The sequence below is a fragment of the Pteronotus mesoamericanus genome, unplaced genomic scaffold (genome assembly GCF_021234165.1).
Source record: "Pteronotus mesoamericanus isolate MK-2021 breed Mesoamerican mustached bat unplaced genomic scaffold, CSHL_Meso_final contig_32, whole genome shotgun sequence".
NCBI classification, from domain to species: Eukaryota; Metazoa; Chordata; class Mammalia; order Chiroptera; family Mormoopidae; genus Pteronotus; species Pteronotus mesoamericanus.
In genome coordinates, this window is record NW_026555134.1 from 10,191,283 (window position 1) to 10,209,886 (window position 18,604).

General features: G+C 34.0%; 1 protein-coding gene across 1 annotated transcript in view; it reads right to left on the bottom strand.

Annotated features, from left to right (window-relative positions):
• PDGFC (platelet derived growth factor C) overlaps nucleotides 1-18,604 on the bottom strand; it is a 168,229-nt gene that overhangs the window by 35,085 nt on the left and 114,540 nt on the right. The window contains exon 4 of the mRNA XM_054576081.1: nucleotides 16,149-16,329. Within this exon, the coding sequence (XP_054432056.1) occupies nucleotides 16,149-16,329 (181 nt within the window). The remainder of the gene's footprint in view (nucleotides 1-16,148; nucleotides 16,330-18,604) is intronic.

Sequence of the window (18,604 nt, forward strand, 5' to 3'; positions counted from 1 at the left end):
CAAACTGGACCATACCTTACCCTTAGTGCAGAAGATGGTCAAATCAGAGCAGAAACTGTTAGAAGAGGATGCTGTTTAATAGCAAAATACCTGAAGTTAACTTAAAGAAGAATTAAAAAAACAAAAAGCAAGGCATTTCCCTAAGTAAGCATGGGGTGGTAAAGTATAAACAAAACAACACAAGTCCAGAAGTAGATTAGGATAAGGAATATTTAGGGAAAAAATAAATAAAGAGGGAAAGAGGAAGGAAGGGAGGAAGGAAGGAAAGAGGCAAAGAAGGAAGGAAAGGAGAAAGGAAGGGAGAGACTGATGGGAAAGGGAATGAGGGAAAGAAAGGACCCTGATCCTCCATTACTTCAGTGAATTCTAAATGTTTTTCATAAGCCATTTTTCTTTTTCAATAAGATAAAAATAACTCTTCATACATTTTCATCTGGAATTCTATATAAAGGATAATCCACTAGTAGAAAACTCACTCTCCCAAACTCCAAGTAACTTCCAGGTAGCCACACTATAGTCTATAGGTTGAAAAATAATACAAGTAAATCATTGGAAAAATTATATAGGAAGAGAATAAAAATATATTAAAGTCTACCATGCCAGGCATATTGTTAGCTACTTTGATATACATACCAATGCAGTTACCAGTTACCTTTCTACTGACCATATGCTTTTAATTTACAATTTTCCAGTGACACACTATCAGGAAGTATCAGTATCAACACTGATCAAAGGACAACAGCCATTATCTTAACTGACCTTCACTTAACTGACCTCCTGGTTCGGTAACTTTCCTATAGATGCAAAGCATGCTGACCCACAATACCCACAACCCAATGAATGCTACCTTTCCTGCATCCACCAGCTGAGTTTAGCACTTAACCAAGACATAATTATATTTGTCCCTCAAACTACTTATATCAGTATATTTGTTACTGTAATTTAAATATTATTTAAATATTATGTAATCTAATCAATTATGAGTTGTTGTCTTTTTGAAAACAGATGATTGCTTTGGAAGGACTCCATAGAAAATGAGTTGTTATTAAAAAAGAAACTGCTTAGGTATGAGAGACAATTGTAAAATATAGGAGGGAAAATCTTATAAAATCCTAGAGGAATCTTGTGCTGAGATTGCTTTAATAGGTATCTTTCAGTTCTCATTTTTACTTAAAGAAACCTAAACTGAATCTCATAATTAAGGCATTATGGCTACGACTTTTGGAAGAAATACAACAGAACTCCAATCAGCATATCCCTACTTAAAGAAAAGGTCTTAGTCCTTACTAAAAAGCATTAAAATTAATTAAATGCTTACAGAGTATGTGTATCATTTTTATAATTTTTCTACCTGAATAGTCAACTAACAAACCAGTTATCAATCCCCAATATGTTCATGAGCTGGCTTCCACTGAATTCTAAATGTAAAAAAACAAATAAACAAACAAACAAAAAAACGCTTGAAAACAAAATCACACATATTACTATCTTTTGCTTTTGAAATAATTTAACTTTTACATATTATAGTTACACACAATATTTGTAAATATTCCTACATACTATACCTGTTGGAAGCAAATTATATACATTTTGCATGAGGGGAGATTTAATGGCACTAAAGTCATCAATCTATTCTGGAGAAAGGAAGGGCTTTTTAAGCAATCAGTTCTAAATCTTGACATCAGTTTAAAGCTATAGATTGTATCTTGAGCTCTTAGCATCCTAAAACTTCATTAATCTCTGTCCCAGAAGCTGCAAAGTCTTATTCATGCATTTATTTATAGTGTCTATTTATGTTTCACATATCCACTATGAATCCCACATCAAGAAAAGTGATTTGTGGTATTATTTCTGATTTTGTAATCTTTAATTTATGATAGATGTTCTACTCTAAGCTGCAAAAATTGTTCTGCACCATGCTCTAAAATATTAGATGAAGAAGATTTTAAGCTCATCTAGTTAAGAATTTCCCTCCTAACCTAAACTGATATTCTGAAGCTATTTCCTGATACAAAATGCATGCTCTTGTTATTCTTAGTTATGCCATAAAAAAAATAAACTGTATATTAATTAAACACCCTCTTGACTTTTATTTATAGAAGTATTTTCACATAGTGCTTTTATTTAGTATCTTCTATGATGTACATTTTTATTTTCTCAAAATTTCTTTTTGAGGTTGGTGGATTATATCAATGTCAATTTCTAGGTTGTGCTATCGTACTACATATAGTTATGGTAGGATGTTACTACTGGGAATAACCAGGTAAAGGGTACACTGGATATTTCTTATAAATGAATGTCAATTTATAATAATTTCAAAATGAAATGTTAAAAATGTTCTTACTGAGCAAAAGTTGATTAGAAGATATTATATAGCATGTTTGAAATTCATGGTTTGACTATAATTTTTCCTGTTCACTCCAAAACTCAGACAAGTTGCATTTTTTTTTTCCTCTGAGCATACTTCCTCCTAGGTAAAATGGTATTAATTTCTCATAGAGTTATTGTAAAGACTAAATGAGATGACAAATATCAAGAACACAATATAGTAGTAGATGTTCAAGGAATGGTGTGTACTATTGTTATTTATGCAGGTAGGCTGATTTAGGGTGTTATGTTTTGGGGGTTTTATTGTCACTTACAATTAAAATACGAAATTACATATATCTCCAAGTCAAATAACTGAATACTCATTTAAGCTAAATTGCATCTTGCCAGTTTTGGCACTATAAATAAAAAAGTAAAAACCAGATGCAAAAGGCAACACAACAGAAGGTCCAAGATCTTATCAAAAGATCAAATGTCCTTTTAATGATTTAATACCCTTAAATTGCTCAGTGACATGGAATTATGCCAGGCCATTCATGCCAGATAAAGACTAAGGCAAGCCAGAGGAAACCGCCAAGCCCTTTCTGTAATTAGGAATTCTCCTGGAAGAGAAAACATAACCTGGGGATAAATGAAAAGCAATGACCCCAAGATTTGTACCAATTGATTTAAATATGCGATAAGAATACATTCCCTCAAATCAGTGTTTTTACAGTTCTACACTTTAGTCAAATGTACCCCTCTTGACATGTAGGCATAAAATACTAAACTATTTTGGTGTTTTCGAAAGTGACTAAGCAGCACATAAACATTAAATTCAGAGAGAAGTCAGTACTCTGCCGAAGACCCAGTCTGAAAGGGAAACTGACTTTAAAACCAAGCACTGTATGCCTGGGTAGGCATGGGAGTTTCTTTTATTCCTTTTATCAGTAATGGCATTGGAGCACCACAAAGCATCACTCACCATATTCCAAAAAGAAAGGAAAATATTTGTGTCAGATTATTTGAGATGACATCTAAAGAATCTCATCCAAAGGATGTGTCATGATTTAAAACCCGCTTCACTCAGGCATTGGAAGTCAAGTTTTGGCATGCAGTGTCTCTCCTCTAACAACCCAGTGTCTTTCGCATGTCTTTACCTAAAACAACTGATTACATTCAATGCTATTTCATTAACTTATACCCAGCAGGAAAATGCCTTTATTTTTTTTATTTTATTTTATTTTTTTTTTTTGCCCTATCAGAATGTTATTCTTCTGGAAAAAGGCATTTCCTCTTTAGCAATGCTTTGAAAGTTGAAAAGCAGGCTCTCGGAGGAGGTATCAGACACTGCATAGCCACTTTCCACACCTACTTCCATTTCCTATCTCAGATTTTATTTTACAGTCTTAGATAATTGCCACTTCAATGCTTTCCTATTATTTCTACAGAGGAAAAAAAATTTAATATAAACCTTGGCTTTCTTAAGCAAACCTGCTTTGGAAGTACTTAAACATAATTCATACAGTCATTTAAAGCAAGGATGACAAGCTTAATCCCTCTTCTGAATAACTACTTGCAGGGAAAGGTACTAGCCAGGTATTTCCATAATGGCTTTTATTCACTTTTAAACAAAAGCTGACTTGACTTAGCTAGAGTTGGAAACACCTAGGCAGACACAGGACCTTTGCCCTGGAGCCATGACACAAGGACAACCTGGTGCAGGAATTTCCTTGCTCAGTTCACGGGGCCCTTTGGTGGCCTACAGGCAGTCACCCTGCAAACACCTGTGAAATGACATTCCCCATGCGTATTATTCCTTAGATGTGTGTTTTCTCTTCCATTCACTTTAAATATGATCGAGTGCCTATTACATTCCAGATTCTTTGCACAAATGGCATAATTTCAAACTAAAGATGCAGTGGGTCTTTTTGTATTTCAGTGACACATTAAGTAGATGCTTAATAGACTTCCAATTAAGTCTTGTTTCCTTTTTATTTTCCTATTTCTTGTATAAATTTTTTTTCAATTTTCCTTAATGACACAATCCAAAGAATTCTTCGAAGCTGAAGCTGAAAAATCATAAATAACCCTGTAATTTTTCAATAGCGACAGCATTTGACTGATAAGTGAAACATTATCAGTGAAATACTGACTATAGGAATTCTTTTTTAAAACATTGTGTTTATTTTGAAAGTGACTTTTAGAGGAGCTTATGTTTTGTTTGCATTTTACAGGTGAATGAAGAAAGTACAATATAACTGTCAATATTTATTACCATTATCACTAAAAAATAAAAACGTAAATTCAAATTTAGTTCACCAACTTCTCAAAGTTTCTCAAGTGTCTATGATATCACAATCAACAGAACTCATACCTAAGTATATGATTTCTTAAGTATGGAAAAAGGAAAACAAAGATGGTGAGATAAAGTCTTATATTTGCTTTACCTTCCTCAATGATCTTCCTATCTCCCAAACTAATGCAGAGGCAGTTTGGCTTTAAATAAACAGGAAAACATGAATTAATATCCTTACTTCTAAGTGTGTGACTTTCTCTGTATTTTAATCTGTAAAATGGTTATAATATTGCATTATGGGGGTGGGGTGAAATGGCATGAAAGCATCCACCAAATTTAGCACTTCTTTTCATTTATGTTCATTCTATTCTGCCTGATTCAGCTATTTCCAAGTTGAAATCATTAAGCACTTCCTTTCTCAAATATGTTTAGAATATACTTGACTTTCAAAATTTAGCCTCTTCAGAAGTACCTAACACTAATTGCACTTACCACTTAGTTTTCCTCAGACTGTCAGAAGATGTAAAATTGATGGTTATAGATAAAATCAGACTCATTTGATTTCAAAGTAACCTTAAATATACAGTGGTAGTATGCGATCTTAGTTAAAGAGACAGGTAAATTTTTGAAAGCTCTAGTTTTAATGTTCAAAGCATTCTAATAAACTAATAGCATTACTCAATAAATCAATATATGGAGACTATTTATGAAGATGTCACTTTCTCAAATGTATGGGTCACATGGAGGTTGTTAGGTTACAACTAACATGTATAATGAATGAATCACGGTTGGTGTCCTCGTGGACATTACTCGTCATGATGCTAAAACAGAGTTCAGGATATGTTAAATAATTATTCAATATCTAGTCATTGCTCTGCATCTTGACATTTAAAAAGAAAACATAATATTACTATAATTGTGCAAAACCGCTTCTCTAGGGACTTATTTTATCTGACGTGGGCGAATAATGGAGAGTTGCTCCTGAAAGCCAATGACAGAGCATGGCACCTGGCACTTCCAGTGCCCACTAATCCGCAGTTTCCTTTACAGTGGTTTTGGCTACTGGCGATCGACCATAGTCCCAAAAGCATTACATGGAAAATTTCAGAAATAAGCAATTCATAAGTTTTGATTTGTGTGCTATTCTGAGGAAATCTCAGGCCATTTTGCCTGGGATGTTAACATTCCCTTTGTCCAGTATCTATGCTATACAGACAACACAGTAAGATATTTTGAGAGAGACCACATTCACGTAACTTCTATTATAATAACTTATAATTGTCTGTTTTATTATTAGTTATTGTTGTTAACCTCTCGTTGTGCCTAGTTTATAAACTGTATCACAAGTATGAATGTATTGAAAAATACATAGCATGTAGGGCTCAGTACTGTCTGTAGTGTCTGGCATCCACTGAGGGTCTTGGAAGCATCTCACATGGATAAGGGGGACTACTGTACCACATCCTCGACTGTTTGCAAAGTATCTGCATATTTTTAAGTCAAATATAAACTTAGCGTTTAATAACGACACTGCTATATGAATAAAGGAAAAAATTGAAAAGATGATCACTTTAGTTCTTTTGCCTCCCTAAATGATTGATTCTAAAAATATTTTTTTTTTAAATGCATAGTCCTTTAAAGCCAAAAGAAATTGGATGGGAGACAACAGCGATAAAATTTTGGAAAATGAAAAGCAGGTGGATATGTAATCATTGAATCTGTGGACCTGACAAAGTTCAGCAGGGGTCAAAGCCAAAAAGCAACCTGATTTACATGAAAGAACAACCAAAAAGCTCTGGGGTCTCGTGGCATCACGTATTATGTACCTAAGGACGTGGGGGTGACCACGGGGCTAGGAACAGGAGGACTGGTTGAACGTTATGAAGCTCTCAGACACCCACAATCTACTTCCCACTGTTGTAGTAGACTGACATTTCCTATTCAGATTCCTTTCCTGAGCAGAATAAAACCAAGGATTTAAGGACTGGGGAACCCAAGTGAGTTGGGAGTGGTGCTATTATTTTGAACAGAGGGGTATGGAAGAGGTGGGGTTTTATACTTAACGCTGAAACTCTCCGACTTAATCCACCCAGCTCTCATTTTAGAGAACCAGTAAGCAGGATTCTGCCTTTAGAAAAGAGAGTAAGAAAAGCAGGGGATCTTAGGGGAATTGATCCAGGCAGCTCATGATACAGTAAAGAACATGGGTAGCAAGACCCGTCCGCATGCACATACTCTCCATAATGTCAGCTTCTAAGTGGCCAGCAAAAATTCTAGACTTAACCAAGCACTCCTTGAAGTTTCAGAGGTAAAGAAAAGTATTTTTAGTTACGCAAGGTCACAAAATCTTTCTCTCTGATGCTCCTTTATCTCAGTGAGTTTATGGAGATTTCACTCTCTTCTCAAACAAGGAAGTAAACGAAGAGCGAGCAAGACCCAAAATCCTGCAAACAAGGAATCAAGTGCAAAAAAACTGCAAAGGAAATACTGAGGATGACAGCTGAGCAGCAGGTCTAAAAGGCAACCAGTCCAAACTGCAGTCAACCAGAGTGTTTCACCTGAAATTGCTTGCGGAAGATGAAATCGTTGGAAATCCTAATGTGTCTGACTGTGCTGAGAGGCGAGTCATACAACTTGAGGAATGAGGGTGAATCAGTGATAAATATATATAAATGTATAAACATATAAAGCTAAGCCAACAAAATACACACACTCACACACACACACAACTCTAGGGGAAATAAAACCCAACAAAACAAAAAAAAAATAGGTCAGGAAAGGAAATGTAGTCATAGTATATACTTCATGGCTCAGCTTGGGAAAACGATCACAGGGCCACCAGAATGTATACAGTGAGTTTGGATCTTGATGTAATTAGGGCCTAAAAGAGGATGCGCTGATGGGCAGTACAGGTGTGGTAAAGGCAAGACGATAAAAGAAAGTGAAAACTTCACCTTTTAGGGTGCGTAGTGAGTGAAGTTCATAGGTAATTTTAAAACTAGGAATCAAGGAATAGCAACAAAAGCATGTTATCTGAAAGTATAGAGGTCAGTTCTGAAGGAATCAGTTAAAAGGACTGGACGTGCTCGCCTCTCTGCGGTAGGAAAAGAGTTTAGGCAGGGAAAGCAGGGGCAAGCTCTATTTTTGTAAACCTTAAAAAATATTTGCCTTTTAAACTATGTGCAATTATAACTCTGACAGAAATTGAAATTACAGGTAAAAAAACAAGAGTGTGAAGAGAATAAAGGCTATTTCTTGATGGTTGGAAGTGTCTTGTTTTACTGACAGTGCCTTAACACACTGTAGAATGAATGAGTATCTAGTCTAGAACTGTGCCTCATTGCTGGAACTATGCCATCTGTGAATTATCAGACAAGCTTGGCATTGAACTAGAAAAGGCAGATTGTCATTTATCCTAGTTCCATGGGTAACAGACACTGACAGTTGACAAAATTGATAGGCTTTAATATATAGCTTAGAAAAGTCGGTACAATAAATGCAAGTACTAAAAGTTGAAATCTATCCATCTGATTCTCTGCGAAAGTCCTACTCTTTTTGTAATCCTGAAAAATAGAGAACACATGGGTACGTTAGCTGTTAAATATGCACGCAGTCTCCAATCTGTTCCATAAAATACTCATGTTTGTTTGAATATGAAAAATATTTCCCCAACATCTTGTAGCAAAACTCTCTGCATCTTGCTCGGTTTATAGTTTAGAGCAAATTCTAATTCAATGTAGGAACGTTCTGTATCAGCATCTCCAAGAACGTTTGATGAAATGCAGATAACTGGGCAATACTCCAGACCAAGAGAATCATAATCTCTGACATCTGATAATATGCATTTTTAATAATCTCTTGAGAGGATTTTTATAATATATTTGATATCAAATTTATACTAGCTAACTCCCAGGGTTTTTGTTTGTTTGATTACTTGTTTTTTTTTTTTTCTTTAATCTGAGCTATGACATCCCTCTGCTCTCAAGCATTGCCTCTCTTTCTTCTCAAAATATTTCCAAACCACTTATATGACACTTATTCACAGCCTGTGTTTATATAGGTATGTATATATATTTTCCTACAAAACAAGGTTAAGTTCTTAGAAACCCAGAGCAACATCAAATACATCTTGGAGTATTTTCACAACAAACTGGCTCATTAAATATTCTTCAGTATATGTTGAGAGAATTAACAGGAAAATAGATGGGTACATTGAAGGAAAAGTATTATTTTATCATTTTAAATTGCAACCAACTTACCTTTGGAGAACAATTCTCTCCATTAGGTTTAGGTTGCTAATCACATTAAGTCAAGGTTTTAAATCTTTGTGGCTTTAGATACAAAATATGAATCAATAAAATGTCTAGCTTTCAATTAGTCTAAATTCTTATTTGTAACATCCATGGATATCAATTTAAAATGGTCTGTCTGCCTTTTACCATTCCTGCAGTGGTATCAACTGCTTTTTTCTTCCTAACTACAAATCATACCATCTGTGAATTCTTTCTTAGATAGCTAAGGATTTACTGGAACAAAAAGAAATCAGGAGAAATGGAAGAGGGACCATGATCTTCACAGGAAAGAGAGCAATGAATCCATGGGTTAGAAGTTAGGTGGAAAAATATATTAAACAGCTCTCAGCCAAGTAAGAGTTTAGTCTCTGCAGCAATTGTATAATTTCTTTGATGCAATAAAATAATGTCATTTCAAGACATCCTGCATAAAATATACAAGTACATTGTATATTTTAATAAAAATCTAATCATTTGAAAAGTATTTCTACTATAGTATTGACACACAGTACTTGAAATACTTCTTTCATTCTCTAAACACTAAAAAAAATTGTAAGAACTGATTTTTCTCTTAATTCTCTTTTAAAGTAAATAAGAATTTATTTTGAAAGTTTTAAACAAATTTTCACTTGCTCAAATCAGTTTAGTGTAGTAATATAGCAATGCCGTACTTTGTGTTATAAAGATTTACAACATTTTTTAAAACCTTGAGTACATTTTGACACTGATTTTTTTTTCTATAGGATTAGTTTTTTGATATTGCTTTTGGTATTTTTATTCCAGACAGGCCATTTCCCCCCCCAAGAAAGTAAACCAATAAATTTGATGCTTTGTATGAGAGTTAGTTGGAATTTTTCTTAACCTGAACATAAAAGCAAATTTGGCCTTCAGTTAAGACTTTTCTTTACATGATATTAACAGTAAAATAACCTGGCAAATACTAGAAGGGATGGAAAAAATATCTGCCCTCCTCCTTTCTCCCTCCAACTTCTACATTCACTGAGCTGCTTTGTTCTCTGTATCCTGCATAATTAATAACTACTTTGGCAATCAGTCATGCATTCCTTAATGGCACCTCAGGCATCAAGTGTCCTTGTAAGCTTCCCCCACAGAAACCATACACCCTTCTACAGTGTGCACTGGCTGGGCACTGACTTAACTCTGGACAAGTCATTTACAAAATCACTATTAAGGAAAACACACAGTTCGGCTTATAAAGTAGCTACAGTACTTACATATTATTTTCAAATATCATATAATTTCTTTATAGATTAAATAAAATACTTTTACTGACAAGAATTAAAATAATGTGATATCCAAACAAGTGTCACTGATTATACACATTAAAAAAGAAAAGGTAAAATTATAAAAATAATTAAAAGATGAGTTTCACTGGATGATTGTGAGTTAGTCTTTAGTTCATTCATCACCCTACACCCATTTTTAGGGAATAAAAAAATAGATAAAAATATATGGAGCAATTGGTATGGTGGCTATAACATCTATTGCACTTAATCTAAACTGATCCATTCACTAAATGGAAAATAATAGTAAATAAATTGTTAAAAATATTATGTTATTGTTTCTGATCAGAAAGCTCAGATTAAAAAAATAAATAAATTCAATAAATCCATTTTAAAAGAAATCAGTGGTATTTTAACCATCCTTCAAAATGTTAACCAGATTGGAGGGAGAAAGAGAAAATCCTCAAATCGTATAACTATTTAAAAGATATGTAAATACAAGTAATTTTATACTCAAGAAGAATAGTTCTATAAATAGGGAGTAAAACTACTAACATGTTCAGATTTGGGTATATATTTTTATTTCAAAAATGGGCATAATTTTTTGAAGTAACTGACAAAAATATGCAATAGTTTTTCCATTAGGGATGAAATTTTAAAAAATAAAACTTTTAATAAGGTTTTATACTAGAAGAAAAAAATTATTTTTTCAGCCTTTGTAGGTTTCTTAACATTCTTAAATAATGGTGCTTATGCTACAGTACACAGAGTAAAACATACACAATCTATTATAAATTACTCCAAAATTAAACAAGAAATTTTCTTTTCTTTCTAAGAGATCTGCTGGGCTCTCAATGTGTGTGGCCTCCAAACAGAAACAAGCTTGCACTGTTTTATTTCAGTTTTGCTTCATTTCTTCCCAAACAATCTCTCACTGCTAATCTACCAGGTCTTTTTTTTACCCTCTTTGAGCATGAAGGAAAAAAAAAATCAAAGACATTATTAACTCCTTATGCACAATCATAAAACCTGAATATATATCATTTGGCATCAATTTACATGGATTTATTTTTCATTATTTATTAATGGAGCATGACTACGGAATACATGTATTTCCATAAATCTCGAAAACAGCATTAAAATACTAAAATTTTTAATTAATGTAGTAAATCTAGCACGATATTTAAGGTACAAAAAAACTGCTATAATTTTATATAAACATCTTATGTTAAAGTTTTTTCTAAAATAAAACTTTGCCTATAACATCAACCTGAAGTAGTAAAATTGAAGGATAAATTTTATTTATATCTAAGGTGCCTGGGAATAAAGAAAATGATACTGAAATCATAACATTACTGAGGAATGCATATCTTTATATAAAACATACAAATAGCTTTTCAGTATTAGGTTAGCATCACTTTATTCAAAATAATATGTAATCCCTCGTTTAACTATATGCTCTCTCATTCATTAGTTGAAGGAAAAAGAGTAAATAATTTTAGAAAGATGAACATAATTTTTAATGGCAACCATATGCAAAAGCTGTTTCCGAGAATTTTAACTAATGTACGGTAGTCAGAATCACAGAGCCTTAAAGGTTGAGAAGAATCAAAATGTATGCTCTCAAAGAAGGCTGCAGAGTTATCTCCTTTACTTGGAAAATACAGAAAGTATTAAAATCAACTTTCTCCATAATTATCCCAGCAAAAAACTGACTACACTCAGAGTTTTTTCTACATATGAATAGGTGCAAAATATTCATAAAGTTCATTATAAAAGGCAGGTAAATATTATTACATGCATTAATAGTTACAATGTCATTAAGTATGCACTAATTTAAGTAGTCTAGGTATCTGGACTCCTGATCAAAACAAAACAAACAAACAAACAATTCAGTTCTTTAAGTAGAGTAAGAATGTGCTCCTGATAATAGAGCCTAATATAACAGGACCAGGAAAGTATGTGATTCTTCCGTTCTCTAGTTTATGTATCATCACTATTATGCAATAGCAACAAAGGGAACATAGTAGGTGAGAACTTAGTGCAGCTCCACTAGGGTTCAGACATCTCCACAGGAAAACAGCGGAATGTCTATGCAATATTAACGAGCAGCTGCAATGTGTATCTAGTATTGTACTAGGCATTCTGTAACAAACCTCAAAGTAGAAAGTTAAGAGTCCATTAATAATTTGTGGTTAATATCATTTTTATCGTTACAAAATTAAGAAACCATTGTGGTTAGGGGCCCCTAAGGTCCCATTTTGCCATGGTGGGTTTGCATTGAGACCTTTGCCTCTGGGGAACCGGGTGTACTAAGTGTGGAGTTCATCCTTGCCTAAAAAAAAAAAAAAGTTTCAGAGATGAGGGGTTCGGTGGGGGGAGCTTGGTGGGGCACTTGCCCCTAAGCCAATGACACAAGAACTTTTCAGTCTCCTCTAAAAGGCGAACTTTCTTCCCTTAGGCTTTCACTCATTGATACACAGATAAGATTGATGGATTGCTGTCCTGATAGTAATAATATTGGGGGGAGTGGGTGTAGGCAAGGGTGTCATTTAGCAATACACAATGATAATTCAAAACACTCTGCAAGGTTTAAAAGCAGAATCACACTTCAAATTTTCACTCATCAACTCTGTCTGTGGGCAGTTACTGAGTATAGAATGACAGCGACTGTGCGGGAGGAGAGACGGATATATAGAATCAAGGCCGAGGATAGGTGAAGAAACGGGAGATAAATTGTCCAAGCTCATTTAAACCCAGAAGAATGGAAACTTGTGAGACTGTGAAATTCACGTATCGGTAAGTACTCCAAAAAGCAATCCGGCAAATTAAAGTCACCAAGTCATACTTATTATGCCATGTGGCACCTTGCTGTCATGGTCTCTGGTTTCTTGCAGCCCACAATCTACCGCTTTCTTAAGCATAAGGCACTTCAGTGTCAGCTGTCCTCTGCGCCCCCGCATGGCTCCACTCCCTGCAGCCCGTCGCAGGTCGACTTAGTCGCCATGCAAAGCCTGTTTCCACAGATGCCAAGATGATGTCAATTCTCAGCCCACCAAGTCCATATTTATAATTTATCAAACTATTTCAGTAACTACTTACAAGCGCACTGAGTTTAATTTCAATGGCATAATCAGTGATACACATTTCACCTAAAGTCTTTCAAATGCAGGCAGTTTCCAGTGTTAGTTGCAGTAAATCTCTGGTAACAGGTCAAAACGAGGTGGTAGGGCACTTCTTACTCAAGAGATGGATGGCACTTACCTTACCTTAGATCCTTATGGTCTTTATCTCATCTAGAGGCTCGTGAATTTGATACACATACCGATAAAAACAGTGTCAGTGAATCTTCTGTTAGTTAAACTGGTGTGAGTGAATTGTATGATCAACCCAGCATTCCGGCATTTATTCAGAACCTATACTTTACCTAAAACTAACCTAGGCAATATGAAATGATTCTCTTTATTTTTACTTATTGTATTTAATCCTCACAACTTCTTGGGTTTCATACCAAATAATCCACACGGTCATAAAATCAGAAAAGAACAACCCTTGGTGTCAGCATATTTAAATTTTAGTTTTCATGTCTTATTCTATAACATGATAATAGGTTGTTACACATATTTATATTAATATAATAGATGGTTCGATTCCCCATGTATAGCACATGCCTGAGTTTCAGGCCAGGTCCCCAGAAGGGGGCATGAGAGATGCAACCACACATTGATGTTTCTCTCTGTCATTCTCCTTCCCTTCCCCTCTCTAAAAATAAATTAATTAATTAATATAATAGGAAGAGAGTAGTTCATTTAAAATATAAAAATCTCAGTTTCAAGTTTATTTTGCCACAGGTTTGGGATAAATAAAACCTTTTCTGTGACACAAGGCCTACCATTATGTTTTAGGGTAAAATGTAATTGTTTTGTATTTAAGTATTTAAGGACATTGGATGTGCTAAAACCCACACTGAAAATACAGACTCTACAATGACAGCGATGGCTCCCAAGGCCATCTTAGACTTTAAAAAACAAACAAACAACAACAATAAAACATAAATTCTGTGAAGCATGATACTCTGGAAATGTTTTAAGTAGATTTGCAATGGCTTTATTCAAACAAATAATCATTATCAAAGAATCACGTAGAGATTGTATATTTTAAAAATCCTTGTCTACTAATACCACTTTTTTAATTGAAATATTAGATTTTATTACATTTAGATTAAAATATTAAGAAAAGTTGTGGAAATTAACAAAGAAAATGGTAGAAAATCTATATATACTGGCAAAAGTATTTCACAATGGAATAGAAATCTATTTAAAATAACCTATATAAGGATATTGATCAAGATTCACAATATACTTTATAGCACACATTTTAGAGATCTCTCCCTTACCTTCGATTGTGCACAATAAACAGTTATACTGTTAGCAAATTAATAAATTATCATTTTCAAACTTCAGTTTGCATTTTATTATTGCCTTTTGGCTGCATCTTAAACAATAATTACATTTATCGATCAGTTACTTAAAAAAATATTCCATAGACCCAAGTTTGGGCAATCAAAATGGAAATTTCCATTAACATTACAATATGAATGTGATAAAGAAAGTTAAGCACTGATTTCATATTTTCTGATTTGAATCATGAATTTTCATGAATTACTAGCAGGCTGCATGCAAATGTTTTATATCCAAAAGTCTACATGTTAATGCATGCAACCCACACCATGTCATGTTCCCAATATACCTACTGATTTCTAAAATCATTAAAGATATCAATTTTCATATTATTTTAAATGGTGATATAATTGATTTTATTTAAAATTATATTAGATGACAGCATCATAATTGTATAAGTACTTCTGAATTACTATTATAAGCAGAATGGGATAAAAATACAAAAGGGCTTTCAATTTCTCTTGGTGCAGCAAAGAGATACAAATATTTGAAATAATACATAAAAGGTACAGCAATCATGATACAACTAAAAATATAACTGTTATAATCAGAAAAAATAGATTTCTTAAATCCCAGTGAGAAATTCCAAACTTCTTCTTTTTGTGTGAGAGGCACAAAAAGCCATAAATATTCCTCAATCAGAATAAATAGTAAGATAAATAGGAAGATCAAGCTATCTACTTTTTAAAATGTATTTATACTGAAACATTGATTTGAAAAGAATTCATACTTAATAAGTCTACCTTTCTCCAGAAAAAGATAAAAAGAAGCATGCTCTGTACATATTTGTAAACAACACAACTAAAAACTAAATTTTGGTGGATGCAGAGAAGTATGATGCTACCTTACCGATGGGGAGTAAAACATGTAATAGCATGGACTTTTAGGCAATACAGACATGAATTTTATTAAAATGGAATTAATACCAAATAGTGCTGGCTTTCTAGCTTTGCAATATATTCATTACAAATATATATATAAATTTAAAAAGAAGAATCATCAGAGTTCTGTGTAAGCTTGAAATTTTCCATTTTTAAAGTAAGAGTAACATTTACCAAAATGAAGAAAACTATCATATAAGACAGGGTCACAAAAAAATGCTAGAAAACAAATCATATATTTTTATTTAATATGACCATACTTAAAGTTAATTCAGGAAGACTTTCTGTATTCCAAAATTAGATGGTGATCCCAGTGATAAGTGTAATAAATACACTGATTTTCTTCATTTGTTCCAAAGAAAATTCTACCTACCCTGGGTAATTTACCATCAACATTGAAATATCAGACAGTGAGTTGGGTGATGACAAATTTGTTATAATCTTCTAAATGTTCAAAAGATATTTTATTTATTGACAACGTATTTAACATGACTAATGATCTACAGTGATGAAATTCAACCTGTGATAACTAGAGTGACAATTATTTTTAAAAAATCAAGCTAGAGAAAGTTTTTGTTTTGCTTGATTCTCCTGTTTAAAAGAGAAAAAAAAAGTAAACAAATGACTGACCTAATTAAATAAGCAGATCACTGAGTGGTACTTACTGGTATGACAATGTTGTAGTGGATGCAGAATCCTGGTTCAGAAGGAAAATATTCATCAGATACAAATCTTATCCTGATTTGATTTCCTTTAGAAATCTGTTTTCCTGGCACAGTCCCAGAACCACACCAGCGCCCTAATACTGTTCCATCACTGGGATCCTCAACTTCTACAAAATCATACCTGCAAAGAGAAAAAGAGAAGAGAGACATAAGGTCATAATTTGTCCATTTCACAATTCAAATTCCATGTCTGAGGTGTAGTAAGTCTATGGACCATAGCTATGAGTTGTCTCACATTTAACTGGGTAGATGTAATCAAATGCCACCAAAAAGGAGACACACTAAAAATGCATCCCGATTAAAGAAATACGAATATTTTCTTCTAAGCCCTCTCATTTTACTATTAATGAACTTCAAATTCACTGAATAGCCATCTGCAAACTTAAATATTTTGTATGGAGCAACCATCTCTGATATTCAATTCATGAGTTATTCAATTTCATTTCCCTTTGGACATGGCAGCCTTACTCCAATCTTAATTCCTATTATTACCACCCACTACTTTCTGACAGTAGCTCTTTCATCCCAGTCAGGCTCCTTGGCTCCCTCTACCCCTCTGTGGCGCAGTGCGATTCAAGCCTCTTCAGAGCCACCTTGTTACAGACGCATCTTTCAAATCTCAGCTGGTACTGAGCTGCCTCTGTGGGACCTTTCTGGGTGTTCTCGGCTCACCCATCCTCTTTCTATTTTTGATAGAAACATTTTTAATATTAAATGTTGATCCATTTTCTTACTTAGGCTGTCAAATCCTTGAAGAAAGAGATCAGTCCTTACATACTTTTATGTTACACTGTACCACACGCAGAACCTTAAAAGTAAGAAATAGCGATCTATTTTTTTTAAGCAAATGCTAACTTCGGTTTGGAAGGTTTAGAGCAGTGGTAATCATCAAGAGCAGTACTCCCTTTAGAGAATGTTTAAGAAGTTTGCCCAGGCATTTTGGGTCATCTCAATGACTGGGGTGAAGAGGGCATTTGAAACGTAGTGGGCAAGGTCCATGGATGTTCAACAATGGAAAGTCCCCAAAAGGAGTGTTTGCCCCACATCTTCCATGCTTTTCAAGGACTTCATATTTCTGTTATTGTTCATCTGAGTCTGGAACCTAATACTGCTTTACATATAAACACAAATATGTATTGCAGTTTTAGTTGAAGCCAACTTTCCAGAGATTCAAATAAGCAGAAGAAAGTTTCAATACTTTGGAACTTTACCAAGAGTTACTCACTATTTTGGAAAAAAACATATCAGTAACAGGTACTCTCCTTATACTACTTGCATCATAGTTAACACAATTACATACACCCATATTAGTCTATATTAATTGCTGCCTTTATAACAATGAATCTACATAAAAGATACAAATATATGTCTACTTCCTTTTATTTTTCTAATGTAATTATGCATCTATATTTAAATATATGATTTTAACATAGGTTATTTTGTTATTATATCAGTTTATATAGCATATAAGCTATTATATTTATTTTTAAAAATGACTGCACACATAAATAGATTATTACTTGTATTAATTATACTTCAGAATACTAAATAGAACAGGGCAAAACTTTTGTTAAAAAGCAAGTCTGACCACGGTTGAAAACCATTGGTAGGTTCTTTTAAAAGACTAAATTCAGTAGCTACCATACAACTAAAAACTATATTTTGTGCATTACTGAATTTAACAGAAGGAAAATTGTTGAAAAAGGACAACGTATATAATGAACCAATTATATTTCTCACTCATTGTCCTAAAGAAATATCCATATTTCTCTTATAGCACATAAGTTCACCTGTCTCTGCCTCATTTTCCTCATCCTTACGTTGAGGATAACTCACAGAGACACCTTAAAAAAGGAAAAATGGGACAGTACATGTGCAGCACAGGAAGCATTGCTGGCACTCGGCTGCTACTCAGTAAAGTTTGCTTCTCCTCTCTATACCGCACCGCTACCCCTACCCCACACCTCTCTTTTAATATAACCTTGGGAGTTTGCAAGCAAATAAATTAGAAAACTTGAGTACAAAGGGGAGAAGTTATTTCTGCTACACCATGCGACAAGGCTGGCATTATAGGCGACAGACGCATCAGCTAGCCAATATAACCATTTCAGATATTTTGGTGTATGTGAGTGGTGGGGCCAGAGGGGAATGAGGTCAGGGGTAAGGAGAGCTGGACGGAACAGACGTAACTAGTTACTTCAGATATACCTGGCACAGAGGTTGATAACTACCATTTTGAACCAAAGGGTAATTTTTATGTCAAGATTGTTTACTTGTGAAATAAGGCTTCTGTTCACAGAATTCTCTGTTTGTTCTGTGCCCACCTGATGTAGGTTGCCACCACTGCTGAGTTTGCAGAGAGCCAAATTTCAGGCCTGGTCAGTCATTCTACATTT